Source organism: Hypanus sabinus, chromosome 8, assembly GCF_030144855.1.
Source record: "Hypanus sabinus isolate sHypSab1 chromosome 8, sHypSab1.hap1, whole genome shotgun sequence".
Lineage (NCBI taxonomy): Eukaryota > Metazoa > Chordata > Chondrichthyes > Myliobatiformes > Dasyatidae > Hypanus > Hypanus sabinus.
The window spans coordinates 149,867,430-149,887,335 of NC_082713.1; the positions used below are offsets into that span (position 1 = coordinate 149,867,430).

Genomic DNA, 19,906 nt, shown 5'->3' on the forward strand with positions numbered 1-19,906 from the left:
CTGGCTTCAACATAATCAGATGGGAGTTAGGAGAGAGGAACTGCTCCATAGCCATTTTAAAACTCTGTAAAATAGAAACACAACCGGATACAGCTATGAGCAAATTCAGGAGAGCACAGATTAAATTCTCAAACCGGTAGAGAATCAAAAATTAAATTTGTACAAGCAGTGAAGCACAGATTTAAAAAAAAATAAAAGCCAATAGAGTGCACCAATAAACTTAAGGACATTCAAGCTAGCAGAGAACAGGAAAAAGAACTAAATTCAGCTAGCTGGCCAGCCTGTTAAAATTTCAAGATTATGGTCAAAGTACGTGTGAATTAAGATTGAATCAAAATAATGGCCAAAGTCATGAAACCTATGAAATATTACGTAAATGAAACATTTAACTTTGCTAAATGAAAAAGTCTTAATGAAATATACCAACAGTGTTAAGTTTATTAAGGATAAGAAGACATGCATTAAGATCCAGAAAATGCCTGCTACTGGTTTATAGATAAGACTGGTCAGTTTGATTGAATGTGTGAGCAACTAAAAGGTTTACTGGGTTGAGTGAAGTCTTTGACCAATCAAAAGGAACGTGAAAAGTGAAAAACTAAGAAAGCAGCATGATAGAGACAGTAAAAAGTCTAAATAGTAAATCTCTGCATTAATTGAACAAGTGAAAATATAACATGGGTAATTCAACTGAAGTGCATTGTTTATAGAAAGCACAGCAGAGACTTCAAGGGGGCAGTCCTGTGAGTGACACTGCTAGTGATGCTACTGCTGGTACTCTGCCCTGGGAAACAACTACTTTTGAAGCTCTGCCTGAGGAATTATAGCTCACATTGAACAGTCTCCAGAGATACTACCACCATCCAAACTTTGGAGAATTACAGGCTAAATCAGACAGACTCTGGGAACAGCAATACCATCTGACCTCCAAAGAATTACAGGATGATGTGGACGCTACAGCAGCCCCCTAGTGACTCACGTGAGAATGACAGTGATGAAACAATAAGATTGACAGCTATGTCAGCTTGCTCCAATGAAGACCAAGGGAGTGAAGATACACAGTACTGAAGATAAAAACAATTGTTAATCATTGTATTGACAAGCTAGTGGCAGGTCCATTGACTATTGCTGAAAGGCAGTAAGTGCTCGGATGACCCTGTGACTCTTCATGAAGAACAATTGAAAGTGTTTCAAACTTTAAAGGTGACATTAAGAATCGTCTGTATTAAGAATACCTGATACAGGTAAACCATTTACTCTGTACGTTAATGAGAAACACATAATATCAGTATTAGTTCAAGAGCATGGAGAATGACATACACTAATGCCTTATCAATGAGTGAGAGGGGAATTTGAATGGTTGTTTCTAGAACTGCAGTGCTGGCATCAGGAAACATGGCTCCTGGTACCTCTGTACAACAGACAAAACTAAAAGCTTTGATTGAAGCTTTTAAGTTGGCAGAAGGAAGATCAACTAATATCCACATTAATGTCTGATATGCTTTTGGAGTTATTCGTGATTTTGGGAACTTATGGAGTCAATGAGGATTTCTTATGACTTTAGGAATGCCAATCAAGCATGGCCAACTAGTACAAGGACTTATGGATATCATACAACTGCTATCAGAACTTCTTGTATTGAAATGTAAAAGTCACTCTAAAAAGAATACAATGGAATTACATTTATGGATGAAATTGAAAAAAGACTATGAGAAAAAATATTTAAAAATTACCAAGAATACATACAATGAACCTGACAACTGGAAGAAACCAAGCTGAACTCTCGTACAGACTATCTGCTTTGTTTGCAAACAGTTGACAGTAACACAATTGATGTGTTCTACTTGAAAATAATCTGAACATCTTGTTAGCATTACAGGTCCTTAGTGTATTTATTGTTGGTTACTCAGTAAATGAATAACCAAATTTCTAAATGAGCAATGCAGTGAATCTAACTAAAGTAAATTCTAATACTTTTCCAAAAACTGTAATAAAAAGTGCTGGATTATCTGACTAAATCATTTGCTCTCCAAAAATATTTTTAAAACAGACATTTCTAATATCATCATTTAATACATTTATTGTAAAATGTTTAATTCAAATTCTGTAAAACAATTTTCCATAACCTTCATTTTCACTTCAGAAATAAGATTCTCTTGTTTCAGCTGCTGAATCAGTTTTTCCATTCTGTTAAGCTCTGCTGTAGTCCTCCGTTCTTGTTGCTTGAGTTTTTTTATCTTCTTCCGTAATCTGGAAATTTTTTCCCACAGTTGGGCTTTGTCAGTATTTTGTCTACAATATGAATGATCAACATGTAGAACCTCAGTGTCTACAGGCAGCGTATTGTTCAACAATTGCTTCATTTCAACCTCGTATATAATTGTGAAGGGCTCAATTGGTAAGTCTTGAACAACAAATTCCAGATTTTCATTGACCAGAGTTGGTGCAGTGTTAGTACCTGCATTCCCTTCAGCTTGCTCAACGTAGTGTGCACTAGCAAGTGGTAACTCTAGGCTTTCACTTTTGATATCAGTTGACGCAGCCGGACCAAATATTTCCAGTTTTGTTTTTGATGTTCCCTTACGTGAAATACTTTTTCTACGAATACGACGAATATTTTTCTTCTTATCCTGAAAGATAATTTTTATGCTTTTGATGTGAAGAGATTTTTATTGCATTACTTGTTGTTTAAACCGTTAATTTACAAACTAAGGTATAATCTTACCTGTTGATGAGTTGGAAATGAGAAAAGAGTTGGTATAGCATGTGTCTTCAAATAGCGTATACCCCAGCGCCATTCAAATGAATCTGCAGTAAAATGGTCACTACAAATGCACTGATGCTTAGTAGGGAACCAGTTCTCTCTCTTCATATTTTTGATCCATTTGCTAAGTCTTTCTTTGTTTTGGAGTGGAAACCTTTTCAAAGAGAAAAACATAATAAAACATAATAATAATTATCAATCTTATGTTCTCTGCAACAGCTTTCTTAACTGATGCACATGTTGCAGTGTAACAATACTATGCACCTGTATGGAAAGTAACTTTTAAGAAAAAGCTAATTGTTGAGATTAAATCATTATACATAGTAGGGTCCAATTACTGGAACATAGATCCATAATTCATTGAAAGTGGCCACACAGGTAGATGTGATTGTAAAGAAAGCTTTTGCCACATTAGCCTTCATTAATCAATGTATTGAGTACAGGAGATGGGATGTTATGTTGAAGTTGTATAAGATGTTGGTGAGGCCTAATTTGTAGTAATGTGTGTAGTTTTGGTCACCCACCTACAGGAAAGATGTAAATAAAGTTGAAAAAGTATGGAGAAAATTAACAAGGATATTGTCAGGTCTGGAGAGCCTGAGTTATAAGGAAAGACTGAATAGGTTAGGACAGTATTACTTAGAATGCAGAAGGCTGAGAGGAGATCTCAAAGGTATGTTTAATGCCAGAAATGTATACAACATATATTCTGAAATTCTTTTTCTTCGTAACCATCCACAAAAACAGAGGAGTGCTACAAAGAATGAACGACAGTTAAATGTTAGAAATGTTAGATCGATAGAGGTATACAAAATTATGAGGGGTATAGATAGGGTCAATGCAAACAGGGTTTTTCAGTTGAGGCTGAGTGGGACTACAACCAGAGGTCATGGCTTAAAGGTGAAAGGTGAAGTTTAAAGGGAACATGAGAGGAAACATCTTCACTCAGAGGCTGGGGAGAGTGTAGAACAAGCTGTCAGCACAAGTGGTCCATGTGAATTCGATTTCAATGTTTAAGAGAAGCTTGGATAGGTACCTGGATGGTAGGGGTATGGAGGGCTATGGTCAGAATCAGGTTTATTATCATCAGCATGTGGCATGAAATTTGTTAACTTAGCAGCAGCAGCAGTTCAATGCAATACATAATATAGAAAAATGTAATAATAAATTATTTTTATTGCTATTGATACAGCTATGAGTAAATCCAGGAGAGCACAGATTAAATACTCAAATCGGTACAGAATCAAAAATTAAATTTGTACAAGCAGTAAAGCTAAAATAATAGTATATTGAATAGATTAAAACATTGTGAAAAAAAGATATAAAAAAAAGTGAGCAGGTGTCCAAGGGTTCAATGTTCATTTAGGAATCGGATGGCAGAGGGGAAGAAGCTGTACCTGAATTGCTGAGTGTGTGCCTTCAGGCTTCTGTATCTCCTGCCTGATGGTAACAGTGACAAACGGGCACGCCCTGGGTGCTGGAGGTCCTTAATAATGGATGCTGCCTTTCTAAGACACCACTCCCTGAACATGTTCTGGGCTAGTACCCAACATGGAGCTGACTAAATTTACAACCTTCCGCAGCTTCTTTTTGTCCTGTGCAGTAGCACCCCGCCCTCCACCCCCCATGCCAGACAGTGATGCAGCCTGTCAGAATGCTCTCCATGGTACATCAATAGAAGTTTTTGAGTGTATTTGTTGATATGCCAAATCTTTTCAAACTCCTAATGAAGTATAGCTGCTGCCTTGCTTTCTTTATAACTACATTGAAATGTTGGGGTCAGGTTAGATCCTCAGAGATCTTGATACCCAGGAACTTGAAACTGCTCACTCTCTTCACTTCTGATTCCTCTATGAAGACTGGTATGTGTTCCTTTGTCTTACCCTTCCTGAAGTCCACAATCAGCTCTTTCGTCTTACTGATGTTGAGCTCCAGGTTGTTGCTGCGGCATTAGTTCACCAGTTGGCACATCTCACTCCTGTACACCCTCTCGTCACCACCTGAGATTCTGCCAACAATGGTTGTATTGTCAGCAACTTTATAGATGGTATTTGAACTATGTCTAGCTACACAGTCATGTGTATTTAGAGAGTAGGGCACTGGGCTAAGCACACACACCTGAGGTGCGCCAGTGTTGATCATCAGTGAGGAGGATATGTTATCACCAATCTGCACAGATTGTGGTCTTCTGGTTAGGAAGTCAAGAATGCAGAGGGAGGTACAGAGGCCCAGATTCTGCAGCTTCTCAACAGGGATTGTGGGAATGATGGTATTAAGTGCTGGGCTATAGTTGACGAACAGCATGCTGACATAAGTGTTTGTGTTGTCCAGGTTGTAAAACTGTGTGGAGAGCCATTGAGATTGGGTCTGCCATTGATCTATTGTGGGGATAGGCAAATTGCAATGGGTCCAGATCCTTGCTGAGGCAGGAATTCAGTCTAGTCATAACCAACCTCTCAAAGCATTTCATCACTGTTGATGTGACTGCCACTGTGATAGTCGTTAGAACCCACATTATTCTTCTTAGGCACTGGTATAATTGTTGCCCTTTTGAAGCAAGTGGGAACTTCCACCTGTAGCAGTGAGAGGTTGAAAATGCCCTTGAATACTCCTGCTAGTTGGTTGACCAGGTACTCCATCTGGACCTTCCGCCTTGACGCACAGGACTTCACTCTCTTTAAAGACAGCTTAACACCTGAGGCAGATAACAGGGTCATCTGGTGCAGCAGGGATCTTCACAGCTGTAGTTGTGTTCTCCCTTTCAAAGCGTGCATAGAAGGTGTTGAGTTCATCTGGTAGTGAAGCATCGCTCCCATTCATGCTATTGGGTTTTGCTTTGTAAGAAGTAATGTTCTGCAAACCCTGCCAGAGATGCTGTACATCTGATGTCGCCTCCAACCTCATTCCAAATTGTCTCTTCACCCTTTAAATAGCCCTCCGTAAATTATATCTGGTTTTCCAGTATAGGCCTGGGTCACCAGACTTGAATGCCACAGATTTAGCCTTCAGCAGACGACGTTCCTCCTGGTTCATCCACATCCCAGTGCAAGTCGATAGGAGTAGGCAGTTTAAAGTGGTTTGGCATGCTTGAAGTGGAGTGAAGGGGCTGTTCCTGTGCTGTACTTTTCTGATACTAATTAAAGAAAATACTGTTTTAAAAAAAAAGTGATCAAAATTTCTCTTTGTTAAAAGTTTCCTTCATGTGAACACTACATTTCCATTTTTTTAAAAGATCATCCCCATCTTCTAATTGTTCTGGAACTAACACATTTGCAGACTAATTTTTTTGTTTTTGAGTTCCATACAGCCACATAAAACTGTTTGATTCAGTACAACCATCATTTATGTGTTACCCCACCACCCAGGATGTGCGCTCTTCTTATTGTTACCATTGGGAAGGAGGTACAGAAGCCTGAAGACACATACTCAGAGATTCAGGAACCCTTTGACATCCCATTTTGTTTTTGCCATGTATATACTTACTGTAATTCAGATTTTTTTCTGTATATTTATCATGTATTTCAATGTACGGCTGCCATAAAGTTAACAAATTTTATGACAATGGCAGTGATATTAAACTGGATTCTCATTATATTAATCTCACTTTCCACTTATAGCTCAAGTTTCCAAAGATATCAAGGTGGAGGGCAGAGGCTGTATCTGTTTGATCAGAGCAAGATTGCTTTTCTATCCTTTCTAGAAGAAAGCTTAGGCCAAGTCAATTGTATTAATACCCTAAAGGAGTACAACAAACTTCTGTAAATTGCAGCAGGAAAAACAAAAAGTACAAGGTATTAGATTTTATTAAATGTATAGTTAGCACTTATAAATTCCATTTCACCCATCATCAATCAGATTTGTTGAGGCTAAAAATGGTTTTCAATTAAACAACAATAAGTTTTTAAATCAATGAATGATTATACATAGTAAAATTCACTTTGACACCTTTACAATGCAAGTTAGATTTATTAAGAATGAAAACACAACAGGTTTAAAATAATAATAGACCTTGTGCTCTGTCCATAAAAACATAGTTTGTTACGACTGTTAATATACTTACAAGTAAATGCCAAAGCAACTTTTCAGTAGCAATTATAACTTTCAACCCAATCAAATTAGTGAAGCTATGGGTGATGGGCAACCAATGGTTAGTACAGGACAAGCTACTTTTGCACCTATGGAATGTTTCAGTAATCATTATTGGAATAGTATATACAGTTGACCAAGGTTTGGGTAAGGGAGTCATTTGTGAATTTAATAGAAGTTTCACATTAAAAAAACAAAATAAACTGTAGATGATGATAAAGTACAACATCCTAATAGAACTTCAGTTCCAATGAAGAGTCTTTAACTCTGTTTTTCTCCACAAGTGCCCTGCTTATGGTTCTACCATTCCCATTTTATGTAGAACTTACATTATTTCATATTGATGGTATGTCTTGAAGGAGATGAACTGCCACATGGGCAGTACATTAATGTTATAACTGTGTTTATCAAAAGCAATGACTGAAATTTTAATTTTTTGACTGGCCCATGATTTATTTCCTGTCAGTAATCATTGACTGGTGTTCCGAATTATATTTTTCCTTTTACAAATGCTATTATTTCAGCTTTTGCTAACATTGCTATTAAATATCAATACTTCATCACGATGCAATATAATTGAAAAGGAAAATATTATACTTATGTAACACATTATCAAAATGTCTTCATTGCATTTTTACTCCTGAGCTAGTTTTTAGACATAACTGTCAACGAAAGTGAAATCAACCATTACCCAATGCTGTTTTCTGACCTTGTACAGTAGAAGGATTGAACACTATGACACATTGTAAAGCAACAACTATTTTAGTTAGTAATGGAGAAGTTTTTTTTTAAATGCAGAGCTGTTGTGATTTACTATAATTCAGATTTTTTTCTGTATATTTATCATGTATTTCAATGTATGGCTACCATAAAGTTAACATAAAGCTTGTGGAAGTATACTTATGTGCATCTTTCCAAAGTGAACTGGATACATGTCTGAAAAGAAATTGTAGAATTATGGAGAAAGGAACAAAGATGTGGTAAAGTTTGGATAAATTAAAAAGAGCTTGAACAGGCATGATAAACTGAATTGCATTGATCTGTGCTGTTGGATCTTTTGAGTTTCACTACAGAATAGTTTATTTACAACACAATAATCAAATAAAACTTACTCAAAGGCTGCTACATCCAATAATATACTCAAACTATTTTACTGTTAGCCCAGCAAAGTTAGCTCAAATTTGCCTCAAAAAGCATGTTTCTTTATACAGTCAGCCCTCCTTATCCGTGAGTTTCGCATACGTGAATTCAACCAACCGCGAATTGAAAAAACCTGGAAGTGCTCTTCCAGTGTTTGTTGTTCGAGCATGTACAGATTTTTTTCGTCATTATTCCCTAAATAATGCAGTAAAACAACTATTTTACATAGCATTTACATTATATTAGGTATTATAAGTAATCTAGAGATGATTTAAAGTATACAGAGATGATTTAAAGGATGTGTGTGGGTTATCATGGATCGGGATTGAAAAAAATTGGAAGGTCTCTTACTAAGTACGTCGGAACAGGTACATCCAGTATTATTTAGCGTCAGTTAGTCAAACGTTTGTCTTAGTATATATTTTACCTTTCTATGCATATAAAAAGCTTAAGAACTTATGTTTCAGTGATGGAAGGATCAAAAACCCAAAACCCAATAATTAAACCACTGCGTTGCTTAGTAATAATTGTAGCTTCCTTCGGGGCAGGGCCTTTCTCACTTTATACTTTAAAATTGTTCCGATCATTGACCAACGTCGCCTAACGCTTTTCCAGTGACCGATGGTGTTTCACCTCTTTCCGATCGCTTTATTATTTCCACTTTATTTTCAATCATGATCGTGATTGTTTTCGTGAACAGAAACACTGGGGATTCAGAGCCACGCCGCCGGGTCCTAATATGAGACAGGTTAAATAAGGTCTGGGGTTCCGCTGGGTCCTAAGGTCCACTGCATTGTGACAGATTGAATAAGGGACTTGAGCATCTGCATTTTTTTGGTATCCGCGAGGGGTCCCGAAACCAATCCCTCACGGATAAGGAGGGCCGATTGTATTTACAGATTACAAGGTGGATATAGTCCTTCAGACACTGAAGTCAAATTTAAAAGGTATGTTGTCTTGTGCATGCACACATTTCATTGGAAGGTAAAAATTATTAACTGCAACACCTTTTGTAAATGTTCTATTTTCATTTGATTTTAATCATAAGTTTTTGGAATTTTCATCTGAACATATCAGTTTGATATTGCACTATTTACCATTGACTGATTGAAGAGTCATTTGACATTGACATCCTAGCTACAACTCCAAGTTCACAGGACTTAGTGTTTTCTCAAAACCTTATATCCTCAGCAGCGTACTGATTAACTCCGCTTGAGACCTGTTAAGTTCCATTTACTCTTTCTCACTTTCCCCCTCTACTTCTTCCTGCCTCTGTCCTCAAAGATCTTTTTGAGTAGATCTTTCTGGAATATAACTTTTCACTCCCACACCAAGTATTTTTTCCTGTCTCAAATCGTATCATTTCCTAATTGTGCTGATCTTCAGTATTCAATCATCTACTCCAATCTGCCTGCTACTGTTTGCTTCCAGCTAAATAGAGCATCTTTCACCACCTTTTCATATTCAGAAGCATTAGTGAAATTTTGGACCAAGTTTAATCAACATAGCTTTCTTTTGCAACTTCCTCAAATCTATTTATTTCGTTCATCCCAATACATACCTACCTTGTTGTGAAAATATCTGACTGATACATTCAGCGTCTTTCTTCCTCCAGCACTCAAATCAGCTTTACCTGGTGTTGCCCTAAATGCACATTCGCTTTTATGTAAATATCTATTTGTAGCTTTAGCAACGCAATGATTTTTTTTTTAAAAAAATATCCTTTGGTCACGAGTAGCCTTGATTTTGGACAGTTTATCCTAACTCACTTGTAAGCAATATTTACTTACTGTCCATTATGCCGCTGGTATTTAGGGCAGCAATGAAGGTCCTCCATCTCTTGCGGTATTCAGGGCTTCCTTCATCGCGTCAGTAGCTTCCTCCCGATTTTCACCACTGCCAATCATGCATGTTCCGAGTAGAGACCGAGGAGTACTGTCATACTCAAATGTTCCGTTAAGTCTGGGTCGTTAGCCCTGAGCTGAACCCCCGAACCTGTAGGACCAGCGGACCTTTCTTAGTCTGGCCTCTGCCCTTTGACCTTTTTGGTATGGGTGACCCGTCTAAGAGTCCTGACTTCAGCCGACAGAGCTCTCCGGGTCATTGAGATTCCAAAACACAAGGCTGTGGTCCTTGGGAGGCTTGCCAACAATACCACAGCGTATTCACGTTTAGGTATAAGTTGTCATCCATGTGGGATGGAATGATTCCAGTCAGATGTACTGAATTTGCAGCAATATTAAAAACGTTCAGACTTAGAACAAGGTTGATATTTGCGTCATAAACCTTAACGGAGTTCCTGACCCTTTACCTATTATAAACATCAGCACAGCTATTCACAGTACTGGAGCCGGCTACGACGTTCCGGGACCCTATACTTACGGGTAGAAGCCGAGCTTCTGATGATCGGACGATAACTGGCCACTTCGGTTCGAGCAATTGCCCACCGCGCAGTACCTGGTCATCGCTGCGGGGCAACTGGGCTAGCCGCGCAGGCGCCTTAGCAAGCGGACGTGAGGTCACCGAGAGGTGGAGGTGACGCGAGGCGAGGGTGGCCAATGAGCGAGTGATTCGTGGAGGAACGGGCTGCAGGTGGAGGCGGGCCCGCCGGTGCTGGGTTGTGTTGTTCGGTGTGTTTGGTGCTCGGCGGGCGGAGTGGGAACCGCCGGACGAGGTGAGTGGGGCAGGGAGGGGCCGTGCGGAGGGTCCTTGCCCCCGTGACCCCATTAATAATTGCCCCAGCCCTTCGTTGATGTTAAAACGCTCCCTTTCCTGGGGGCTCTCCTACCCCACAAATACGACCCACCGTCGTTAAAGTGCGGTGGCTGATGCTCCTCGCAACAAGGAGTGTCTCTTTCTGGGTGGCGGCCGGCTGAGGGGGTCAAAGTACCCCGGCTGCATTTGGTCTCGGTGTGGTAATAGCGGGCCCCGTGACCAAGTGCGATGCTGCTGAAAGTCACGTCAGGATGAGTTCGAGCATCCCTGTTTCTGAAGGGTTGTCGGATTCCTGTTCGTTGGTGTGATGTGCATTTTTGTCAAAATGTTATTCTGCCCCACCTTGATGGGCGGCGGGGGCGGGGTGGGGTGGGTGGGTAGTTCATCACGGAGCACGGATTATTCTGTAGTTTTCCCAGACTGAAATTTAATCTGCAGTTCAACAACGTCATAATGGTGTTTTCTGTCCAGTGCTGTACTCTGTTCCAGTCAGCTTTGTATTTGGGTGTGAGGAATACGGACCTGACAAAAATACTGAATTTAAACAGGAAGCACAGAGATGCTGGACTGTACAAGGCTGCATTGTCTTTTTAACCATATCTTTGAATCAAGCCTACAAAGGAGAACGGCTCTGCTTGTTTCCTGGTGTTGGGGGGTGGGGGAGGCTAAGGTCTACCTTGGAGATTAACGGGAGAGGAATTCAAGACATTTGCTGATATTAAAGTTTTGCATATCCCTATTTCGGGATCTCCCATTTTATAAATTCTAATGTAGATTAAGGAGGTTTGTCACCACTAACTCAGTGCAGATACCATTGGGTAATAAATGTGGTTTTAGTTTCTGTTTGTCGATGTTCAGAATTTGAGTATAAAGTGCAGGAAATCAAATTGCATTTCCTCCTAAAGTATATTACTTAGCAGAACTGTTAGTACTTCAGTACATTACATCTGACAGCGCTTACCTTGAATTGTACTCTTTAATAATCTCTCAGAATGTTTATCCCAATAGAAATATGAATGTGCTCCAGATATTTTTTTAAAAGAAGCTGCAAGATTTCTATTTCTGTCTTGCAAAAGCAAGAGTTCTGTTCCAATTAATTTGCTGGGCATTTACTGATCGTTAGGAGTTTCCTAATTTAGATGGGAAATACTTATTTAAAAGATAGGCTATTCAGAAAACTTGATCACTGTTTAAGATTACATCAAGAAGTATGCAGAATATGTATTATTAATAAATCTTTTCAAATCTGTGGAAAACTGATCCATATTCATTCCCAAAAGTCAGGTTCAGGCACCTGGTATAACTATAATTGAAGCTTCAGTAGTTATATAATCTCATGTGGGAATGTAGTGCATTTAACTGCAGTAAATCTGACTTTCTCCCATGTATGTAGAAGAGCTGCTCAAATCATGTTCTGTATTAATTATTGTCTCTACCTCTTGGATTTTTGCTTATTTCATCACAACTTTTGCAATTTTAACAGAAGCAAATGAACTCTGGGAGGCTTTCCCATGATTTTTGTTAGTAAGATTGAGAGAAATTTAAACTTGACTGAATAATGCCTATTTAATTGAATGTTTGCAGTGTGTGATTATTTTATATATTATAATGCAGGTCTTGCTTTCCAGGAAATCTTGACAATGGCAACAGCACAGTCGGTCTTTGCTTTTGCTGTCTGCATTTTAATGATATCGGAATTTATATTGGCGAAGAAAGATTACTATGAAATTTTGGGCGTGCCAAAAAATTCTTCTGACCGGCAAATAAAGAAGGCGTTTCACAAACTTGCAATGAAATACCACCCGGATAAAAATAAAAGTCCTAATGCAGAGGCAAAGTTCAGGGAAATTGCAGAAGGTAAGAGCTGTAAATGGATTTTGTTTGTGTGGCTCTTTTATTTGCATTATCTGTTGATATAGATTTTATCCTTGTGGGAAGATTACAGTTCCAGCACAAAATTTAAACCAATCCTCCCAAAATAATCTCATCTATATCTATTCCTTATCAAATGGTGGTTTACAGGGACCAAAATGACCTTCCCATGCATTTCTAACCTCTTGCCAGTGTTATCCTTTCTTTACCCCCCCCCCCCCCCCCCCCCACATCCAATCAAAGAAATTCTGGCCTCTCAACATGCCATCCTGTGCTTTGTATGTCCATTCTATCTATCTATTCTGGACTTCTTAAGGCACTCTTTCTAAAACCTACAATTTTATACAGGACTTTGACCAGTCTGCTAATTGTGATTCTAGTGTAGATATATAGTATTGACTAGTATAAATATAGTTTGTATATTTATTTGGAGTCACAACTCAGAATAGGCCCTTCCGGCCCTTTTGAGCTGCACCACCAGCTACCCCTGATTTAACCCTATCCTGACCACAGGACAATTTACAAAGACCAATTAACCTACTAACCGGTACGCCTTTGGACTGTGGGAGGAAACTCACAAACTTCTTACAGAGGACGCTGGAATTGAACTCTTGCAAGACATCGACGCCTTGAACTGTAATATTATTGCGCTAACTGCTACGCGATCACGACATCCACAAGTTTCTGCGTAACTGAGTTACGTTCTTTTTTTTTACAGCATATGAAGTCCTTTCAGATGAGAAGAAAAGGAAAGAATATGATCACATGGGTCATCAATTTTTCAATGCAGGCGGCGGTGGCCATCAAACTAGTTCTTTTAATTTTAATTTTGATGACTTTCTTAAGGATTTTGACTTTGATTTTGGCCACAGAGCACATCACAAGAAACATTTCAACAGTCACTTCAGGGCACATCAAGAAGCACAAAATGCACATAGGTTTTCTTTTGGAGATAGACAGTTTCCTTTTGGAGGTGGGTTGTTTGATGATGTATTTGAAGACATGGAAAAGATGTTCTCATTCAACACTTTTGGCAGCACACACAAGCACACAGTGAGAACTGAGAAGTTTCAAAGCACTGGGAAGCAGCACTGCAAGACTGTCACGCAGCGGCGAGGGAACATGGTCACCACGTACACGGACTGTTCAGTGCCGTAAATTTAAATGGAAGTACAACAAATGTAACAGTGTGGTTGACAGCTTTTATGTGTCATGGTTTGTTTCCCATGCAGAGTGTCAAGAATGGCAGTAGCTGAGCTGACTTGCACAAAAAAAAAGTTTTCCTGTTAGTTTTTGAGGCCCTTCATAGAAATTATTGGGTGCAATGATCTAATTCAAGCTAGAAAATGTACTTGGCAGTAGTATACACTTTCTTAGTAAAGTTCCAAATGTATGAATAAAGCAATAGTAACAATTGTAGTAACAGCTAGCTCCGGAAGTTAAAGTAACAGGTTTAAAAGAAATAATTATGCAGCAGTTTACTCAAATGCGTCTGCATTTGCTTAATTCTAAAGTATCACATGCATTTTAAGTTCAAGAGAAGATTTTGTCATTACAGGACAAATGAAGTCCTGTCCTAATCGCTTGACTTAGTTACCAGCTTACCAGTTTTTTTAAAGAAATATGAGCTACCATATTTTGTCTTTGATTTCTGAATGTGAATGCTAAACCCATGCCTTACTGCTTTTGTTTCACGGCTTGAAAGGTCTTCACACTTGATGTAATTTTGGATTTGCTATATTGCCGTGACTTTTTGGGCCTTAGATTTGAAAATAATTGCATTGCAAAAGCATATATTGTGAGGAAATGCCTTGTTTGAATCTGAACAGTTGGTATAGCAAAATCGAGCATTTAGTTAAAACTTGTTAATTTGAAATTGTATACATTAAGAAAATTAAAATATGAAGACTTAATTCCTGCGGAGTTCAAAGTGCTGAATAAAATCACATTTTAATATAGAAATTAGAATTTAATTTCAAACAATACCTAAACTGGGTTCTATAAAAATAATATTTACAAATTTATAAACCATAGCATGTTTTTCTGATAAAAGATCAACTTTCAAATTGTGTGTAGGTGAGGATAAGTTCCATTCCTCAGATCCATATTGATTTTTGTTGTGTTATCTAGCTAACAACAAGCTATTTAAATTGTTCTTAAATAACTACAGTTAACATGTACTCTGGCATGTTTAGCAAACTTGTATTACTTAAAAGATGTTTAGTTACATTGTGATCAGTTGCCCTGTCTCCATCTTTTAGGTTAGAGTGTACAGAGTTTATAAAATCTGGATTACCTCATTTCATTTTCTGAAAAACAGGTGAAGAACTGTTTTCTGTCCAGTGTGCAATATTAGCAAGCAGAGACCTGTTCCTGGATTGCAGACTCCATTAGTTTTTAAAATTGTGATATGTGTCCAAAATGTCAGCACTTTTCCAAAATGCACTTGTTAAATAAATCCAGTTGATAAGACCTTGTATTGTTTAAATAAACACTTTTCCCATGGTTTCTTTGAGGTTTGAATATGCAAAAATTCTTTCAATGGTACTCTTACATGGTATATCTTTTTTATTACCACTACTTTGCTAAAGTTTGATAGAACTTGTCATTTTTTTTTGTTCAAGACTCTTACCTCAATAATTTCAATGTACTCCTCTACCATTTGAGTGGAGAGTCTCAGGGCCACAATCACATTCTCAATGTTTCTATCCAAAAAGATTTGCATTTTAACACTGGTAGTTTTAACACCAGTTTCTCCTGTCTTTTAGTACATCTCTGAAGTTTTTCTGTGCTACTAGCAATGAATAGGAATCAAGTTTATATTCCCTGACACTTGTGAAATTTGTTTTGCACAAGCAGTACAGTACAAGCTGTTGATTACTGAGGCCCTCTGTTGATGTTACTTCTTAGCTTCCCCACATGATACACAAGCCAGGGCAATGCAATTTGGTCAGCAAGCTATTGACCATGCAGCTGTCTCCCTCTCCACATAGCTGTTGAATCCAAAGGAGCGACAGAGACTGATACAATTTGGCACCAGCAGCATCACAGGAGTTGCCAGTCAGCAATGAACTCAATATAGGACTTCCTTAGCGATTCTGGCTATGCATTTTTCCTTGGGGTTTACTCCCATGGCCTTGCACATGAGTGGACATAGCCACAAGGCAGCGGAGGTTTGAGATCAGTTTTCCTTCTAGATGAGCTGTCAACCACGGCTGCCGAGTCTCATCTGTCTGAAGCGACTGGTTTTAAAGCACCAGTAGCCTGCATTTGCTGCTGCTCCTGTCTGTAGAAATGGTTCTCCTGGGATTAGTAGCTTGGCCACACATGAAGGCTAGGAGCTGGACTTAGTTTTAAGAAGCTGTTTGAAATGCAGGGTATGGGAGCACTTAATAGATAATGGGAGCTTATACCCACTACCACCCCTGGCCATAACAGCCTTAAGGACCAGTGTAAATTAACTATAAGCTATACTTGAGACATTGACTGCGGATCTTCAGTACTACTTCCCCAATGATAGTAACACAGAGAAGGAAAATACACCCCCTGTTGTCATCATCATCAGTATGTGTATAATGTGGGCGATCATGATCTTCCATCTGTCTTCCCATCTGCTCTCATTCTCTTCTCTATCCATGACTGTGATGCTTTGGCAATTTTTTCTATATGAATAATTTGCTATTACTGCCTTCTGTGCAGTGTCTTGACAAATGGGTGACCCCAGCCATTTTCAACATTTCAGAGATTGCCTGGCGTCAAGAGGTGGCATAACCAGGATTTGTGCGATGAACCAACTGCTCCCATAGCTTCATGTGACCCTGATTGTGGAGTTAAGGATGACCTGAAGGTTAGAGGTGGGAAGGAGGGCCTTACACCACCTTTGGCAGAGACATCTTCCTTGAGCCATCGCCTCTTGAAGCTGGCCTCAGTGGTGCAAGGGTTGAACCTGCGATGAAACTAGCTTAGTCTACAACCCAATGCCCGGGATTTCTTAGTTCTTAATTAAATGTTTCTTTTCCCACTCCCACCTTGACTCTGTCCAGTTTTTGTAGAATCTGGGCAAAGCTAAACAAAAAATGCTCTGGCAAATTAATTGAATATTGCTGTCTCCTTGGATTTTCTTACACCTGCCTATTCCTTGTAAACCTTTCTGCAGAATGCTTGTTAAAATGAAGAATCAAGCTTCAAATAAGCCTTTGCTAATTGCACTGGTAGAGCTCTGATGTAATTATGCAATAAAAAGATTTCTGAATTTTATTTAAATTCTAGCTAAATTCTTAAAACTTATTTCGTTAGCATTTGGCTTCTTGTAAGTAGATGAAATAGCTAACGCCACAAGATGGCACCAAAATTCTGTGGCATTTTTGCTATATAATTCATATATACTAGGTATAAATCTCCACTTGACTTTTCTGCCAATCTGAGGTGAACAGCTTGTGAGAAATCCCAGATGTGCATTCCAATTCTGACCCATCTAAACTAATAGAATTAACATTGGTTTATGTCAGGAGATGTTAGATTGACTTTCTTTGAAGCCTTCATTCTTGATGAGGTTAGCTGACGAAGATCAAATAGAATTGTTTTATGATATATTTACTTAAAAAGGATAGAAATGCATTAAAGCAACCCATGGTAAAGCCAAGCTCTAGCTAAACAATACTTAAGAACTGAGCAGCATACAGATTGCTGGAAGAACTCAGATCAGACCACATCCATGGAGGGGAATAAATAACTGATGTTTTAGGTCAAGAACAGTCTTGGACCTGCTGAGTTCCTCCAGCATTTTGTGTGTTGCTCTGGATTTCCAGCATCTGCAGAGATTTGTATCTTAAATTTAGAAGTTTTAATCTTTTGGACTAATTTGGAATAAATTGTGGTAAAGATTAGCATACCACTTATGCTGAAAGCAAGATGCTTTTCTATGTGCTAGTGCAATGAGGATGTTATACTTTAATTAAAAAGTACATCAAATGGAGAACTATTTGTTCTTGTAAGTTATTTGCATATCTAGCTGAAACTGAGTGCTACTAAGTGGAGGACAGAATGAGGCTTCAGGGAATCTAGATGGATTAAACAAATGGACATTCATGCAATACAACATGGATAAATGGGAAGTTATTCACCTGGGTATGTAGAACAGGAAGGGATGGTTATTTAAGAGGTGCTAAATGTTGATGGATAAGAGGATCTTGGTGTCTTTGTACTCAATCCCTAAAAGCAATTGTGGAAGGGAGCAGGCAGCTAAGAAGGTGACTATATCATTAGCTGTGATTGCAATGGAACAGGAGAAAGGATGTCTTGATACAGTTATACAGGGACTTGGTGAGACAGCACATGGTAGAGGGTGTGGAGTTTATGTTTCATTACCAAGAAATATATTTGCCACAGAGAGTTTGTATGTTCACCAGACTTATTCCCTGGATAGCAGGACTTGTATGGAGAGAGGAGGAGCTATGCATCTGTTTTCTACCTGCATTGTATTCTGTGTTGTGTGTCTATATGGTAAATAGTCATGCAAAAGGAATAAGTTACGTATTCTTGCTTAGAAACATAGAAACATTATATCTTTTTCAGGCCTTACCTGTTTTTATTTCTAAATCCTTTATTGATTCTCTTGATTCTATCATATCTTCATATATATGGAAAAATAAACATTCTCGACTAAATAAAGTTCATCTTCAAAAAGCTAAAAAGAATGGCTTTACCAGATTTTAGGTTTTATTACTGGGCAGTCAATATATGGAATCTCATGTTTTGGTTATATTATATTAACCTAGAGGACAATCTGGTTTGGGTTTCTTTAGAAGCTAACTCTGTTGATAAATTTTCCATTATCTCTCTTCTCAGATCATCAATTCCTTTATTTTTAAGTAAGCTAACTGATAGTTTTGTAGTTAAACATACTTTGAGGATTTGGGTACAATTTAGAAAATATTTTGGTTTATTGAGATTTTCTCTTTCAAGTCCCATTTTTTCTAACTTTTTTTAAACCTTCTATGACTGATGTAATTTTTAAAGATTGGGATAGACTGGGTATTAAATACTTTCAGGATTTATTTGTTGGAGGAAGTCTGTTTTCTTTTGAGCAGTTGTCAGCTAAATATAGCTTACCAAAACCCCACTTTTTTCGATATTTACAAATTAGAGACTTTCTGCGATCTCAATTACATACATTTCCTAAAAGTCCTGATAAGAATTTATTAGATGTAATTTTTAATTTGAAGACTTTTCATAATGGATCATTATCTAATATTTATGGTATGTTGTTTGGAATGAGAAATGTTCCTTTAGACAAAATTAAAAATATCTGTGAACAAAATTTACAGACTTTAGTTTCTGAGGAAACTTGGAATGATTTTTTATATTGGTTAATCCTTAATTGTTATGTGCCTGTCACTCCCTCCTACAATTAAAACTGGTCCATAGGGCCCACATGACTAAAGATAAGCTGTCTCATTTTTATTCGGATATGTCTCCTTATTGTGACAGATGTAACAGTGGAGATGCTTCATTAATTCATATGTCCTGGACATGTCCGAGTCTTGAAAAATACTGGAAGGAAGTATTTCAAACTTTTTCTGTACCTTTTAAAGTAAATTTTAAACCAAAAACTTTGACTGCCTTATTCGGTATTGTTGGAGGAAGAGATATTATTTTAGAGACACCTGATTTGCACATTTTGGCTTTTATTTCTCTTATAGCTAGGAGGGCATTGTCGCTTAGGTGGAAGGATGTTGCTCGCCTACTCATGCTCAATGGCTAAGCGTTCTTCAATTTCTGAATCAAGACAAGACTTTCTAACATAGTGGGGATCTTTTTTTGAATTATTTTCAAAATCTATTTGTTATCAAGTACAGATGTTGGCTAATAATATGCTTTACAATATGATAAGGATTTTTTTCCTTTTTTCTTTCTTTACCAAACAGCTTTTTCTTGGTAATGGGTTTAGATTTTTTTGTATAATAAAATTATTACTTTTCAATATTACAATTCAATTTAATTTACATGAATATGGGGTAATGAGACTATAAATGTGATTCAAATATATTGTAATTGATATATGATATATATCCTCCAGTACTCTGTATTCTTTTTTGTAAGGTCAATAAAAATATTGAAAAAAGAAAAGAAATATAGAAAACCTACAGCACAATACAGGCCCTTTGGCCCATAATGCTGTGCTGAACATGTACTTACTTTAGAAATGACATAGGGTTACCCATAGCTTTCTATTTTTTTAAGCTCCATGTACCTATCCAGGAGTCTCTTAAAAGACCCTATTGTATCTGCTTCCACCACCGTCGTTGGCAGCCCATTCCACCCACTCACTAC

The 19,906-nt window shown here is 37.9% G+C and overlaps 2 protein-coding genes across 4 annotated transcripts; one reads left to right on the plus strand and one right to left on the minus strand.

The window, feature by feature from the left end:
* Nucleotides 1–420: 420 nt before the first annotated feature.
* On the minus strand, nt 421–10,549 carry LOC132398586 (THAP domain-containing protein 5-like). Of its 2 annotated transcripts, none has more exons than XM_059978240.1 (3): nt 10,370–10,549; nt 2,723–2,915; nt 421–2,627 (listed from the first exon to the last, which is right to left on the minus strand). In XM_059978240.1, the coding sequence occupies exons 1-3, from the start codon at nt 10,450–10,452 to the stop codon at nt 2,076–2,078; spliced, it is 828 nt and encodes a 275-aa protein (XP_059834223.1). In that variant the 5' UTR covers nt 10,453–10,549; the 3' UTR covers nt 421–2,075. The 2 variants fall into 2 exon arrangements, with proteins under 2 accessions (XP_059834223.1, XP_059834224.1); XM_059978241.1 differs by having other exon boundaries at nt 9,778–10,444.
* Nucleotides 10,531–15,084, plus strand: LOC132398587 (dnaJ homolog subfamily B member 9-like). Of its 2 annotated transcripts, none has more exons than XM_059978242.1 (3): nt 10,531–10,661; nt 12,331–12,559; nt 13,293–15,084. In XM_059978242.1, exons 2-3 carry the CDS (start codon nt 12,343–12,345, stop codon nt 13,730–13,732), a joined length of 657 nt encoding a protein of 218 aa, XP_059834225.1. In that variant the 5' UTR covers nt 10,531–10,661; nt 12,331–12,342; the 3' UTR covers nt 13,733–15,084. The 2 variants fall into 2 exon arrangements, with proteins under 2 accessions (XP_059834225.1, XP_059834226.1); XM_059978243.1 differs by having other exon boundaries at nt 10,564–10,661; nt 12,317–12,559.
* The last annotated feature ends 4,822 nt before the right edge of the window (nt 15,085–19,906 follow it).